Genomic DNA, 16,398 nt, shown 5'->3' with positions numbered 1-16,398 from the left:
AACACGACAAAGAACGGTAATATATTTTTTTAATAAATGCATGCGACGCATATACTGATTGTCCCATACGACCCTATACCTGGTTGTGTTCAGGTAAAATTAAGTTTAACGTCACACTGAATAAATAAAGCGCCAAGTCATCGGGGACAATAAAGGCCACGGCGGCGTCAGTCCCTGGAGGCCAAAAAGACGTACGACGCACTAATGGACAGGGGTTAAATATTCGGCGAATATGGGTAAATCGAATATTATATTGTTATATGTTTTTTATAAAAAAAAAAAAAAAAAATTATAAATTGTACGACTACGACGACGACGAGGACCACGACGATCACAGCGACAACAACGGTGCGTATAAAACTATGACGAAAAACCGAACGAGTGACTACTGCTGATCGGTGGGCTGCCGAAAAAATACAGTTCCCTCCGGTCCAGACGCACGATTGAGGCTCTCCGACATAATATTATCCATCAATCCAACATGGCCGCCGATGCCGCCGCCGTACCACCGAGTCACTTCAGTTCCCATGACCCCGCATTCCTGACCACCACCACCATCGCCACCTCCACCCCCACCATAAAGACCTCCACCACCACCACCACCACCTTCGTAACTACCGCCACACTACTGGCGGTCTTCCGATTTTATTTTATCGTTTTCATTATTATTTATCCCCCACCAAGTCGATTTCCGTACGTTTAAATAACCACCACTATCACAACGCATCATTGAGAGAGTATCATCCATCGTCTCCTCCTTAATAGCATATATTGAAGTTAAAGTGTGTGAGTATACTATATAGGCGGATAAACCATTTCATGTGGTTTCAGGCTGTAGGTGAACCGGGTATAACGACACTTTTCCTACGTGAGAAAACCACTTCCTACTAAAACACTCGCACAAAACCTATAATATACAAATATATCTATTTGAATACATACTATACACTGCAGTATAAGTCTCGTTTTGTATGTATGTGAATTGTGAATATAAACACTAGAGGAAGGGAAATTATACCTACGTATCCGCTTTCTGCAGACTGCAGCAGCAGAGTCGGAAAAATAAGAAAATCTAAATTGGAAAGTTCCGATAATCGTTGCAAATTTGTATGCATATAATATATAAATACGTTTTCTCAGAGATACATTCCCGTGTATTTTTACACTACACACTTTTTTATATGTTACTAATATATATATTTAGGCATCGTGTAAAATCTATACACTTACTGCAGCTGAATATCTATAGCTAAAGGAATAGAATAGTGGTCAGCGTGTTATTATAGGTAAATATATATATTATATACTATATAGATACTTATAGGTATATATCTAAACTAATAAATATATATATATACGCACAAAACCGGAGATACGTATTTGCAAATCGTATAATGTGTAGTGACGTGTAACGCAGTTTTATATAGAATACTTCGTGTGTGTATAGAATATACCTATATTATATATATTATAGGTATTTGATAAATCAATAGCGATGACAAAAATGTAGTTAAAAAACCAACGTAATATACATAAACATTTGTACCTACGTCCTACATATATACGTCATAATTAGGTATAACGTATACACGTATAAATATATACATTCGTTGTATCTGTGAGTGTGTATATACAATAAATATGAATACAAAAAAATGTATGTATGCACAGAAACAAATTATAAAATAATAAAAGTTAATCCGATCATTACAATAACGTATATCTGTACAACAATACATAGGTACTTTGATATTTATTGAAGAAGGTTCGTCATATTATAAATATACAATATATATTTTATATAATTTATATATATATATATATATATATATATATATATATATATAAGTGTATGTGTGTGCGGCGAAAACCCAAATATTTGGTTAAACCAGCATATTAAGTATAAAATGTAATTGACAACAAGAGAATGCAAAGAACTTATACAGCTTATTTAAAATTAAAAGCCTGCTGTAATTTATATATATTTTCAATTATTCGAAATTCGATTTATAAAAAATAATTAGTCTTAACAACTAAAACAGTGAAAAGTGATTTTTGTTTGAAACATTAAGTTTGTGTTGAAAATAATTTAAATATGTTCAATATTAAACTAACCTAATATAACTAAACCTCAATTATTTATTTAATATTGAACATATTTAAATTATTATCAACACAAACTTAAATGTTTTAAATAAAATTGAGGTTGAGTTATACTAGGTAAAAAAACTAGTTTATAATTTGATAATAAATATCAAGAGTAATACCTATTAGGTAATATAGGTATTTATCTCTTAAAATACATACAATGTTCTAATTTAATTTATTTTTATCAATTTTCATTTTCAGATAAAAATCATTATAGTATTATAGATTCTATAAAAATAATAATTGAGTATGGGAGGGGATAAAAGTTATGTTAGAATCATTTTTCTGTATATTTTAAAAACGTCTATATAACAAAGATTTCACTGTATATTGTATTATAGGCTATTACCAGAAGTTAAAATGTCCATAAAAAATAATACTAAAAAAGTGTTTGATAAATTAGAAACGGTGAATGATCTTTCCGCGCGATTTCTAGTACGATAATTCACATAGAAGAAATATCTTTATTTTAAATGTCATACTGTCTGCTATAACAATTCATGACGTCAATAATATAGTCGCCCACTTAGTTTTTTTATTCCCGTCATATATACTTGGCATGTTGAAATATAATTTAAATCATCATTGTTTCGTTGAAACAACTTTTATATTATATTAATAAATTTTATTAATATATAGATACAATAGCTGATAAAAATATAATATTTATTATTATTATTTATGTATTTATTAATCTGTAAGATCTAAATAGTATAAAAACTAAACTCGTATTGTGTGCTTTAAAAAGACAAAATATTAAACAATGTTAATATTTATAAAAAAAACTTGAAAATAAAAAAAAACATCAATACCAAACTATGAACACAAATCATATAAATTGTTTTATAAATGATTTATTTTTAATATTAAAAAATACAATTCTAAAAATACGTTTTGGTTATTATAATATATTATACATAAATATCTTTTAAATTGAAAAATAAAATAATGACTATAAAAATAAAGAAAATGTATTAATGAAATGTATAGAAAAAAGAAAGCACACTTTTCCAGTCACTGCATTATCTCATTGCTCTAATTATTCTGATCTCAACACGGTTATTAAGTGATGATTTGAAGTCAACTTTTTTATTAAAGATAAAATATAGACCCGATTAAAAGCGAAGTGTATAATATTTCTAAACTGTATAACTTGTTATATACACCTATAAGTATACCTTATACGTTTGATACAACATGCGGGATTAATACATATCTTCTAATGTATCTATAAATATATAATGTACAATTTGAATTATAAAAGATTAAATAAAACCGATTAAATGTGTCCCCTTTTGTATCCCGCCATCATTCAATTATCACAACCATCTGCCCTAAATTATTACCCAATCAGGCAACATTTTATTGGTATAATGATATAGGGATAGGGACATGCTGGTGCTCCTTGCACGAGGAAAACTGAACTTGCACGGCAGATGGTCTCCAGGTGGTTTTAGAGGTGTTATACACCTTTCCTTCATCATTATACTATTATTATTTATTTATTGTATTCATTATCAAAGATAATGATTATTTTTACCTAAAATTAACCGGAAGTTCTGTCAACGGACAATTCCAATTTGCATTTAACATTATTGTTAACATTTAACAAAACAGAAACCTAATAAAAAAACAAATAATTCAATACTCATAATCATATACCTAAGTAGATGTAAAAAGTAAACGTATTAATAATCTAATTCATTAAAAAATCTAAAATATACAACAATTGTACAACAATATTTTGATAAAAATTATAATTTAATTATACAACACTATACATTTAATAGACCGAACTTTTGGTGTGTCTACAACAAAGAAATCGTAGTTTATATTTTATTCTTTTGGTTAAACTTTGACATTGTCATTTAGGCATTTAGCACCAGAATGATATACCCTAAAATATAATTTTTTATACGTATGTCCTAATCATTTTAATCGTAAGTACATTGTGTGAAAAAGTAACGATGCAATGAACATAGGTGTAATATGTGTCGGCGTGTTTTAAGACGAGCCTTCATCATCATTTCAGGCAGCGGACCGGTCATGTCAACAACAGGTAGAGAGAAAAAAATATAAAACGAAAATCTTTCGAACACTTAACAACATGCAGCAAACGGAATATCGCCTAGTCATCTCAGCCACCATCAGATATAATATCGGCTTAATTCACGGTGCAAACGCTTCGAATGTATAAAGCCGCCTTTTGTGCACGACTACCTACACTCTACCATAACACCCAGATATCTTTCCCACGTAGAATGGGGGGGGGAGGAACAATTATTATTATTATTATTATTATTATTATTATTGTTAAAATTAATAGCCAAGCAAAAATCAATTTCGATACACGGCCGCCGAAACTCGAAAAAATATATATTAGGTAACAAGAATTAAAGGATATTTATACATGGATGATATAGATATAATTAGATTGATACCTAGCTCCAAATTTATTCCAGAATTATAATAAGTTGCACCCCATGCAACCTCACGGGCACGCGCACGCAAATAGATCCGCGTCCACACGTATACCTATGTGGCGATATGTATGTGCCTGGAGCACGTAATGTTTAAAACCGTATAACCTACACTACTGCATACGGTGTTTGTCTTTGTTAAATAGGACAAACACGCAAACAAACAATGAGCGTGTAGAATTTGAGAGAATATTATTATTATTATATTGTCTGACATTGTAGACCGGTGAAATGACGTTGCACAATGTCCCGTTATGATGCGCTACTGGGTCTCGCGTTATTTGAACACGTACCACCACGCCGGAGCACTGTTGGGTCGGATCTAGTGGGGTTATAAATTTTTAAAAAAAAAATCGCGTTTGACATGTGTATTATCGCCTATTCGACGCCGACAACGACGATGTTTATCGAGCAAGATATGTCAGATGTACTTAATGTTATATTATTCATGGTCAACAAATAACGCGCGGTACATTATATATTATTATATGAACTGTTGAACATCGGGTATATTATGTGCCATTTCGATACCACGGGATATATAACTAAGATATACATCGCATAATATAATAAACAGGAATATTATAAGAATCAAAACGACCTATTACAACCAGACACACATGACGCAGCCGCCAGCGGCCATAATACGTACGAGTATACACTATGTATAGTAGCCAGCCAGTGGGTGTGTTTATATATGTGCAGCTATCGAAGGGCTGCAGCTATATAGGTACGTGTTCGTATTATATTATTATTAAAGTATTATAGAGCGGCGTCATTAAAAGCAACAATTTTTTTAGAGCTACATACGTACAGAGTAAAACGTGCTATTGAAAACGGTTTTATCGTGATGTACGCATTTATATATAATATATGAATATGTTGAAGTCGACTGATGAGCACGATGAATATACGTTACACGCAGTTTAAATGGATTTATAAGGACACTATAATAATAATAATCGGTATATGATAATAATAATAATATCACCATATATAATATACATATGCACCAAACATATAAATAACAAGTTGTAATCATATTACCAGAAAAAAATGTATTAGTACGACAGTGTTTAAATCGAAATTAATTAGTCAAAAAACTTTATGCTATACTAAAAAATATAGAAAAAGTGATAAATACTTTGACCTATTTTGAACTTAAAAGTAGGTATTCTTCTAATAGTGACAAAATTTAGTTATAAATTATAATATATGCCCATACAAAATCAAGATAAATAAAACATAATTACTATATAGGTAGGTACTATATACCTATATATATATTTATATAATATGTAAGCCGTCTAAATATAAACAAAATTTGAGGAGACTGTAGGTTTATACAAAATATTTTAATGCTCCTATCACTAAAAAAAAAACTAACTTAAACTAATAGCAAAGTCAACAGATTATATATATTGTTCAAACACTGTAAATTTAATTAATTAATAATAATTTCAACTTCAATATTATTTTGTATAGAATATTTTATCAACTAATTAACACAATGTGTTAAAAAGAAAAGTTTAAATTCGAAAAAATGTAAACCAATAAAATTTATTCAACTAAACATTGAGATTGATGAAATAAAAATAAAAATTTAAATAAGATTATATTATTTATTTTTTTCATTATTATTATACCTAGTAAATACGCTGTTCTTAATAGGTATCCGTTATATAGTCTATTGAACGTAATATTTCATACAAATATTATAAGTAACATATTGAAGTGAAAAAAGTTTATGACACCATTGTATTATTATTAATGTTAGTTATTAAAAGTTAGAGGAACTATTCCTATGTATAACTGTTTATTTGCAGTTTTATTTTTATTTTTAGAAATAATACGAAGCACCATTAGGTAAAAACGAGTACAAGATGCTTTAAAATTATTGAAACATTCAGTAGTTAATAATAAAGTTAGTGTTAAATTATCAAAATGAATGCTAAAAAATACATAAATCTGTATAAATTTTCTATGTAACTTTTCCCAAAAAAATAAAAGTATTTATATTTATTGTAAATAAACCGAATTTGGATTCGTATTATACAACTCTCTAAGATAACGTATAAAGAGATGCGAAACATTACGTAGTCGTTACAAATATGTCTTTGGGTTTGTTTGGATTAGATTAAATAAAAAAAACATGCTTTTTTTAAACTTTTACAAAATATAACCAAATTGAAAAATATCACGAATATAGTTTTAATATACATAAGTAGATATTTACCATTAGGATACTACAAATTTTTAATTTTAAATATACAAACTACCCCTATATATAATATATTGATTATTATGACTTAAAAACAATGTAAACGTTGAATTAAATTTTTTAAACCAATAAAGAATGTTAAAACAACTATTTCATTGACATTTTTAGAACGTACAAGCGATGCACTAAGACTAAGGTCTTAAATTTAGGTTTAACCTATTAACTATACAGATATATACTAAAAAAATCTATGAAAAACCGTTAGATCGTGAAATGCGACACAAAAAATATAGCTATAATCGGTCAAGGCAATCGGTGAAGAATTAATTGTTAAAGTATATAAATAATACATTCTTAAAATAATTAAACAATATACCTAATGTAAAAAAATAAAGATTATCCATTTAGTATTGTAACCTGCAATAGGTATTATATGTTCAATATATATATGACTCAAGGTTTTATTTATGTACAACAAACAAATTTTAATCAAACCCATATACTTTTAACTATAAAAACTACATAAATATTGCCTATCGTGCAATAATAGTTTAAATGAATTACCTACGATTAAGATTGTCTGAAAAAAAGCTTTTTTACAATCATAAAATTGTATAAATTATGATAACCTGTGTTAATTTATATAATGATTTAACATCTTTAATAGAAATAAAAACTATACCTAGTTATAGTTTTAGCCTTAGCTGATGGATCGTAAAAACTATCATTGTTTACAGTTGTTAAAAATCTGTTTGGTATGAATGAATTTCTATGTCGCATTGACTTGACATTATGGACTCGTTACAAGGATGATCGATCATGTTTAAAATGATGCAGTTACACGAGTACTTATAGTCATCGCATTATCGTAAGAAGAAAAAATGAAGATTGTCATTATTTATTCCAACGACTTCCAATTATTTAGTATGAATGAAAAATTCGACACGTATAGGTAATTTATAAAGACGTAGTTATAATCTGAATATAATATTATGTATACTACCTACACATAATATGATACAAATAAACATACTAGATTAAGATTAGAAAAATGTCTAACATTCTCATTACCGCAAACACGTCTAAATCCAAACAACGGTTTTAAAACACGAGTACTCGTTATTATTATTATTATATAGGTTATTTAAGACAATTGTTGATATTATGTCTGTTGATAAAAAGAACGTTTGACAAAGCAGTAGAACTTATAAAGTAATATTTACTACAACTTTCAAAAACCGTTTTCAGTTTCGAACACCATTTTGTATGATAAATAATTGCTGAAGTTATAATTACCACATAAAATGCATAAGTTGCAACCCGTCAAGACAATCAGTAGATTTTATCATATTCTATCATACATGAATATTGTTGCAGCTAGCTGTTATGTTGTCATATTGAACGTAAAGAGAAAGGCTAACATTAAGATGGTAGATGTACAATATTATAGTATACTCTACACATCTATAGAATAAATAGTGTTAAATCGAAGAATGTCATATCACATAAATAATTTATGTATATATATAAGTGCATATAACACGATCCATACCATATCGAAATCACCGAGTACGACAATGATGGGTGTATAATATATATACTGTATAGTGCCATATGTATGCTGCAGTGTATATAATACTATATTATATAGACGTACCCACAATCCACATATTATATGTATATCAAAGGTATGCCGCCGTTCATATTCAGAATCATATATATATATATAATATACGACTACGATATAATATATATATATAATACATATGTTAGCCGTTAGGTTTACTATAGGTACTACGCTAATATACTATATATAGGTGTATACCGACGTAGCATACACATAATGCATATATTATGTGCGTATCCGTGTGAATGTAATGCACGTTTCCATGACTACACACACACACACACCACATCCGTAATATCTGAGAGGGAGAAGAAAATATACGCACAACGAGCACTGACATATATATATTTATTATTATATTCCATTTTATATTAAGAACTCATATTATTATACGTGTGTATAAAGTGTGTATATGTGCGTTTGTATATGGGTTTCAAAAACCGAGATCGGACACGTATATTATACATCGTTTGTTCGAGGGGGGAGAATTTTTGTGGGGTCCTATAGCTCGCGTCACTTATTCTCGGATTGGCGGCTGTCGCTCCATTACGTCGGGGAGGCCAAATGGCAAAAAAAAATCGAAAAAACTAAACTACAAGGGGATGATATCACAGTGCAGTAGGTGAAAGGGAAAGGGGGATTAGGTGGTATAAGAGAAGGCCCGGATATCAGAGAACCAGGACCAGGGTACGGCCAACAAATGACTCATCCCTGGATGACCGGAGACGGCGGCGGCGGGTAAACAACAAAAGGACGGACGCGGAAGATTGATGACGTTGCGACGACGCTCTTCGACGGCGGCTGTGTACACGCTCATAACACGCCGCCGCATTTTCTTTCCGAGGGTTACAAACACTCCCCCCTAGATAGACCACCCGCTACCGTCCCCCCTATCAAATGCCAGAGTCACTTAATACATAAAACGTTTTTATTCATGCATTATGTAACACGCATTTTCCTCGGAGAACGAGCGGAAAAATTCAATTCCGACAACACGCATTTATACACACACAACACACAAGGGTAAGCCGCAACCGAATAGTAATGTGTATATAAATCGGATATATATATATAATATGCGGCCGCGTGCATAAATAATATATATCGACGGAAAAATCCTTAAGTATATTTAGAAATGGAAAACCGAATAAAAATTTCATTCTCATTCGTATGAGACAGCACGCGGGGGAATAAATAATATATAAAGAAGAAAAATCACCAGTGGTCTGCACAAAGATGCGTATTGCAATGATATCGAGTGGTAAATGGTTATGTGATATATAATACTCATAATGAGTTCGATAATGCGCAACAACGCAATTTATTCAGCAAATTATATGACGTATAAAACACATATATATATCTGTATATTAATATACTGTAACTACCGCCGCAAGACAGTACAGAAAATATAATTTAAGACCAAATGTATTCGTATAAACTTGCACAACAATCTGCAAAAATATATATACATAAGTCGTATACGAATAAAGAAATAATGGGCACAATGTTTTTCTAGGACATATAATAGATATATGATAGGTATAGTTACTTGAGTATTTTAGTAATTTAAATTTAATGATCATATATAAGCTAATGAGCTAGTTTGTATATACAAGAAGTCATCAAATACTACACCTATGTATTTTGTACATGTGTAAATTATATTATTATACATTTATACATGTACCTATATAATTTATTCTCATTGATAGAACAATTGCATGTGAAACTTAAAAAAAATCGATTATAAAACCTATTCAACATTTTTAATTTCAAAACTAAAATAAAAATCTGTGTGAATAGCAATATGGCATATGGAATCTAAAATAATTTTAAACTACCTAAGAAATAAACAGAATGAAGTATAGGTAATATAATAATAAGTATATTTATCAAAATAATTATGTAACAACTATCAATAAATAAATATTTATACATTATTATTAACCATTTACAGTGTTTAAACATCTTTCATTTTTTAATAAGAACTACAGTAATAATAATATAATAATGATCATAATAAATATTTTTGAGGTACCTATACCTATTGGTACGATTATTATTTATATTTTATCAGCCCCATATATACACTACGATGAGTAGATCTATATGCAACTGAAAAAATTAACTAATAATTATGAATATATTTACAAGCAGCAACTACTATACATAATGTAAACTGAAATATCAAAAATAAAAATGTATTCTCCAAACAACCTAAGAATATAGCGTAATCATTTGGAATACGAAGTTTTAATTACTTTCGAAGTTTTTATAACAAATAAAATAAATAATAAACCTAAATTATGTAAAAACAAAAAAATGTCGTGCTATAATAAATTGATGGAAACAAAACGACTAAATAAAATGCAATTTAAGAACGTGTAGACATTACCTATACGAGTATACCTATATGACTAATTTCTTATCAATATCTTGTCGATATATTAAATATGACTATAATCAATTCCGGCATACATTATTATAAAAATACTTAAGTATTTACCTTTAAAATATTCCAAATATATAGATAATATATAATATATTTTATAAAGAAAAAATAAAAATTTCCAGAAAAAAAGTAATTTAAAAATAAAAAAAGCTAATCTAGCAGAATAAAATGTTGGAGTGTTAACCACATAAAATATAAAACAAATTTATAGTTGATCTACTTTCATTTAAGACCAATGAAAAAGCAGATACCTACAATGGGCAAACTTCACTATATAATTATTTTAAGTTTCATAAAATGATTCCAGAGTTTAAGTTTCTCATGAATACTACAGCTTTTGAATAATAAGTGAATATAATGTGAGATCTAAATAAATAAATTCTAACAAAACTACCTATATATTGTAATAGGCATAGTAAATACACACACATTCAAAATTTAAAAATCAAAAATCATTTGAAAGTTTTTTGTCGATCGATATATATTAAAAACCACATTACTGTAATACGTATATTATATAGGTATTATATCTTATATTCACGAATCATCGGTATTTAGATTTCCAAATTTTTTGACGAGTTGTGTCAATAACACGTTTGCCTGTTACTCATTAATATTATATATGATCGTTGCTCAATTCGTTGATCAATTGCGCGCCCACTCGGTAGGGAAGCACAACTATATAGGTATACATAATATCATATACACATTGCGACAGCCGTATGAAGACATAATGTACAACACTTTTATACGCGCTTGGTAATATGACGACAATCAGAATAGAAAATATTTTATTTAATAATTTACTGTGTAACATAGAAATGTACCTGTATTTTTGAGGTCCACCAATAAATTATCAACCTCCCAGGAATTTCCATTAGAATTGAGAGTGCGTTCAAATCGGTTCTAGAAAATTTAATAAAAATAAATCACATTTAATAAAATAATATATAACAAAATATTATAAGAATGCAGTGCACATAATATAATTAAAAATTAATTGATATTTTCTAATAAATTATGTGTGGTTGTATATATATATATATCATATTACTGTATCATAGATAATGTGCGAAAAATGACATATTTTATTACCGAAAATGAACTGGAACTTGGCGATAAGTCGCTCGAATTGGTATTCAACGGTGGAATGTGCCAAAGAGGATAAGACGAACTGGGAGGATTGCTGAAAGTGTGGTTACGCGATGGCGGTTCATCACCCGGTGATAAGAAAGATCCAGCGCTGGTAACGTTGTAAGGAGATGGTCCGTAACTATCGGACGTGGCGCCAGACGATCCATAATCCAAATCGACTTTCCAGAGAGCTTCTACGAGCTCAGCGTCCTGAAAATTAGTTTAAAATAACATGGTTAGATTAGGTTGTATGTAAAAGTATATTAAGTATTAAGATAAATTTAAAACTAAATTAAATATAAGTATATCAATAGACAATAATCAGGAGATAGGTTTTGGATTTCGCACTTATAAATAGCAACAATGTATATATATTATATACACGTGCGAAATCCTATGCTTGAAGAATATACGCTAAACGCTGAAACATCCTGTACCTATATACATACATACATACATACATACATACATACATACATACATACATACATACATACATACATAGGTACATACATACATACATACATACATACATATACATACATACCTACATACATGCATGCATGCATACATACGAAAACGCCAATTTTCCTTGCGATTGTTGAAAAAGATCGCAAGGTAAACTGGAAAATCGTTTATATTTTAATTCTTTTTTTTTTTTGTTTTCCTTCTTTTGATTATCAGTATTTATAACATGTGCCTATATATTATACTTATAATACATATTTGTGTGTGTGTGTGTTACGCGTGAGCTCGCCAGCTCGTTCGTTCGTTCGTTCACATATATATATTATATAACGTAGGGGGAGCGGCCATTTTCGGTATATATATCGACAAGACGAGACGACAGACACGCACGCGAGGGTGAAAATCCCTGCGCGCATTGTGTTAATGGCGACGGCGCGCGGGGTCGTGATTGCGTCGCAACGCCATTAATCACTCTGGTTCCCCCCACCAACTACAATTCACCCTCCCCCCATAAGGCAAAGCCGAGGGTACAGCCTCGAGGGAGCACACGCACAAAGCGAATATATCTATAGAGGTGGCAGTGTGGTGTGCGTGTATCAGTCGTAAGCGCGGCCCAAGTATCCACAGACATCGGTAGATACTATATATATAAGTATAATACCGAAAAAAAAGCGTCGTCGTTAATATATATATATATATAAGCAAGAGAAGCGTCTCGCCCGTGTGATTTTCCCATTCATCTCTGTTTGTATAATATATACATAATACTATATACGCGTATACGCGTCGTCGTCATTCGGACGCCATCGTATATGGAAAAAAACTTCGGTATTTATATATAGATATATATAATGTATTACGATGAATACGATCACAATTAGAAGTGCGTGCTGAATGAAGTTATCATACACAATATATAATAAATAATATACCCACGCGGACCCGCGGAAAAGAACATCTGCAACGATTTCCCCCGGACAAATGACACCGATAACATAATTTATATAATTCGTTCATATATTATACGTATAAAGAATCACGCCGTGTACGAAATTATTGTATCTTAAACCGGGGCGGGCCTGTGCGTACGAATAGACGACGGAATTCGATTGAGACATCAAAAATAATATACAGTGTACCGCGGACGACAGTTTGCTGTGATAACTATACACGCATTATATTATATGATCACGAATGATATTTTATTTGAGTATAATTTATAAAAGTAGGTATACAAACATCTTAGTGCGCAGCAATACACAATAATTTAGGAAAGCTCGCTAACTTAGTTTCTAAACGTATTTCAACAAAGCGCAATATTATTAGCTAAATAGTATATGATATAGGTACATCATACAGAATTTAAAAACAATTTGATAACCTATTTATATGTTGGTATCTATTTTTTTTACTACCTAGTATGAATCTATATATTAAATAATCGTATAGTTGTATATTTAATAATACTTATTAGTATGCATTTACTCTATGAATAGTATACCGCTATACAATTATGTGTTTATTTAAAATATATAGATTAGTAAATAATAACAACTATAAAATACTACGGACAATAAGTTATTATTGCCATAATACGAAAAATCGAAACTATATACCTATAGGATCCAACAGCTGTGATATAAAAGACTCAAAATGTATATGTTTAGAAAAACCTAAAAATTAAAGAAACTACTAATGGTCTGCTAGCTACAGTAAAGGAATTTCGTAAATAGATAAAAACAATCCTCATCTGTCAAACAAATTGGTATGTGATATTAAATTATAAGAATATAGACAGTATCTCCTTCAACACCAATACCGTACACGTTCACAATAGAAACAAACAACGTATTCTGTATACCTGTACCTTAAATATTATGTATACATACAAAATTACTTTAATTGATGTATATTCTGCAGTATTAGCTTTGAAATAAAATGTATATTTGTATTTATGTATATTGTATAAGTATAAAAATTAAATATTTACATGATGTATTAGGCGACTCTGCATGTATAGATGTTAAACAAATCGTATTTTTTAATTACGTTCATTATTACGGCAAGCATTGAATGAGATTTTTTATATACGTATAGGTATTATATTATTTTGCTTAAGTGACTTAATCAAAATTTTTCCTATGAAGGGATTATTATAGTATATGAATTAAAATAGTAATCAAAACAGCAATAAAAAGTTAATAAATACTTTTTTTATAATGCCTTCAATTACGTGTAGGTATTATATCATAACCTCGCATAGAAAAAAAACACTAGAAACAATTAAAACGAAGACTCAAATAATGCCACCTAGCTATACATCATTCATAGTCCCTTGTAGGAATAGATAATCAATATTTATGTACAGTTACAGGAAATATTGAGATCTATTTAATATTGTTATAAGTATCTACACAATTTCACAAAAAAATCAAAACTAAATCTTAATAAGTTTTAAATTAAATTTAGAAAAAAAAAATGCGGTCAATGACGAAACCCGAAGGCCTCAGTATAAAATGTAAGGTCCTATTTGCAACACTGTACTTATATTACAATCTTGAATCTTTATTGGCTACTGCGCTAAACGTAAACGTATAATCGTGACACATTTATGCAAATATGAATACGTAATTATTATTATTTTATGTATTGATATAACCAATATTTGTTTATTTATAATGCATATATTTAATGACTTATTTTTATTAGGTATAATTTAAACCAGATAGGTAATGTTAATATTCATTTTTCATCATATATGTTTTCAATCTATAAGACTGTTTCTGCGCACTACCTATTTGTTTTCTTTCCGTAGCCCACGCTCAACATACTATACCAATAATAATTTGCATTTAGCAAAACCAACATTGTGTTATAGTAAAAAGTATATAAGTAGTAAACACAGATAATGTTCTTAACTTTAAGTTTGATAATAATAGGTCAATTCACTGTATAATACTTGGGCTATTAACAGAATATTGGTTCTGTTGTACGCATGCAAATTATTTGGTGTGTTGCGCGTGGGTCAGAGAAAGAAAACAATAATATAGAAAATATATTACATGGACACACTATAGCTGTAACCATCCCACTGGTGCAGAGTCGTGGCTACCGCGCGAGTTTCCGATATCGCGGTAAAATCGATTTAAAACGACGTCCATCAATAAAATCTTTGTAAGTACATGCGACGATACGGTGTGGCAAGTAACAGGTACTACGTGCGAGTGTATATAAAAAGAACATTCGTAGCATCACCAACAGCCGCACATATATCGTGTACCTAACAGATTTTTGACGGTCTCTGAAATAGTGAAATCGTACGCAATCGACGTTTAGCACTGGATCAGATATTGGAAAACCATTTATTATTGCATACAATATATATCCCTAACGCCTGTCACATCAACTCATCACTTGACATTTTCGAGCCACGACACGAAGTCGTAAAAATTTACGAATAAACAGAAAATAGAATTATTAAAACATTTTTTTTTTTTTATTTTTTTTTTTTACTATTTTAACATACCTAAATTATTGTAAAATGCATTCAAAACTTTCTGAAAATGTTGAAAATGTCTGTCACAAAACCTTGCATCACTATAGGTATAATGTAACGCAAATATTATGCAAAACCAAATTAATCATTCACCAAAAAGTGTTGCTTTTTATATACAAATCCTTGCACCGATGATGCTAAGCTTAGATAAATGTTGATGTTTTTTTTAAAATAAGCTCGACTTTCATCTATAATTGTTGCAATGCTATTACTTATCGTCAGAATTTTTCTCCTAACATTGTATATACTTATAACGTACCACCGCATAAGTTTTGTTAACCCGACCGGAAAAATGAAACTGTTAATCGA

General features: G+C 29.8%; 1 protein-coding gene across 1 annotated transcript in view; it reads right to left on the bottom strand.

The window, feature by feature from the left end:
• The window catches only part of LOC114126356 (segmentation protein cap'n'collar-like), an 83,266-nt gene that overhangs the window by 37,841 nt on the left and 29,027 nt on the right, over nt 1–16,398 (bottom strand). Inside the window, exons 3-4 of the mRNA XM_050204757.1 lie at nt 12,027–12,275; nt 11,759–11,837 (exon numbers count right to left, since the gene is read on the bottom strand). Of these exons, the coding sequence (XP_050060714.1) occupies nt 11,759–11,837; nt 12,027–12,275 (328 nt within the window). The remainder of the gene's footprint in view (nt 1–11,758; nt 11,838–12,026; nt 12,276–16,398) is intronic.

The sequence above is a fragment of the Aphis gossypii genome, chromosome 3, assembly GCF_020184175.1.
Source record: "Aphis gossypii isolate Hap1 chromosome 3, ASM2018417v2, whole genome shotgun sequence".
Lineage (NCBI taxonomy): Eukaryota > Metazoa > Arthropoda > Insecta > Hemiptera > Aphididae > Aphis > Aphis gossypii.
The sequence above is the reverse complement of the archived record's forward strand: the minus strand, read 5'-3'. Positions and strand labels throughout refer to the sequence as shown.